Source organism: Oncorhynchus masou, chromosome 24, assembly GCF_036934945.1.
Source record: "Oncorhynchus masou masou isolate Uvic2021 chromosome 24, UVic_Omas_1.1, whole genome shotgun sequence".
In the NCBI taxonomy this organism is placed as follows: Eukaryota; Metazoa; Chordata; class Actinopteri; order Salmoniformes; family Salmonidae; genus Oncorhynchus; species Oncorhynchus masou.
The window spans coordinates 3,564,375-3,565,410 of record NC_088235.1 but is presented as its reverse complement, the minus strand read 5'-3'; the positions used below and the strand labels follow the sequence as shown (position 1 = coordinate 3,565,410).

The 1,036-nt window shown below is 51.1% G+C and overlaps 1 protein-coding gene across 1 annotated transcript in view; it reads right to left on the bottom strand.

The window, feature by feature from the left end:
- The window catches only part of LOC135513364 (WD repeat-containing and planar cell polarity effector protein fritz homolog), a 106,170-nt gene extending 105,349 nt beyond the window's left edge, over window positions 1-821 (bottom strand). The window contains exons 1-2 of the mRNA XM_064936291.1: window positions 621-821; window positions 11-70 (exon numbers count right to left, since the gene is read on the bottom strand). Of these exons, the coding sequence (XP_064792363.1) occupies window positions 11-70; window positions 621-821 (261 nt within the window). The remainder of the gene's footprint in view (window positions 1-10; window positions 71-620) is intronic.
- Between the last annotated feature and the right edge of the window lie 215 nt (window positions 822-1,036).

Here is a 1,036-nt window from a genome sequence, read left to right as displayed (position 1 = left end):
GGGGGTGTACCTGGCAGCAATGCTTGCTCTTCCATCTGGAGTGAACAACTGAGTTGGTCTGTAACAGCTCCTGAAACACAGTGAGTAGGGGGAGGGAGAGGGACGAGAGACCGGGAAAGACGATGCAGGTGAGTGAGCGAGAAAGTGAGTGTCTGTGTGTGAGTGTCTGTGTGTGTGTGTCTGTGTGTCTCAGTGTGTGTGTCTGTGTGTGTCTGTGTGCATGTGCACTCGGCGTGTGTGAGTAAGGCTCAGTCATTCCAGGAATATTCCAAACACAGCTGGGAGATGGCAGGGGAGGGAGGGACTCGATGTTTCTAGTTTCAGACAATGGTGGAGGGGTGGAGGGGGGACAGGCTCAGCCAGGGCCAAGCAAACAAAGATACGTCTGTAATGCTAGAAAGAAAATGGGGAGGAAGGAGGGATGAGGGGAACCTTTAGGTGCCTGATCCCCTCAAATATCCCCCTCGATGACAGAGCAGGGAGCGAAAGAGAGGTGTTGAGAGAGAGAGGAGCGAGGGATTCAGAGAGAAAGAAAACAGAGGATGCCCCTATTTGTTAATCAATCGGGCGTTTCGGAAAGGGAAAACTCCCAGCAGCGCCCCTACCCTAGGGGCGGTTACCTCGAGCTTCTCGAGCGAATCACGGAGCTTCTCCGGACGATGGTTCCTGGGGGTCCACGAGTTGCCGCGAGCTACGAGACAAAACCAGAAGAGGGGAAAGAAGAAAACAACAGGAAGTTTGGCCAGGTGACTTATATGGAAGGAGAGAGAGAGAGAGAGACAGAGAGAGAGAGTATTCCCAAACCATTCCCAAACTCCCATGGGAGCACACCAGACCGGAAAACCAACCAACCAACCAACCAATGGGATAATCATCTAATTTAATTTCAAGAGGTCAAGGAATGAATGAAACCGATTGGAGAAATACATCATCGCTACATGTTTAGACGGAAGGATAAAGGCCAATAGGGTCACCTGGAAATGGAGAAACGGAGAGCAGGGTATTGTGTTTGCAGAATGAGGCTAGGAAGGGAATT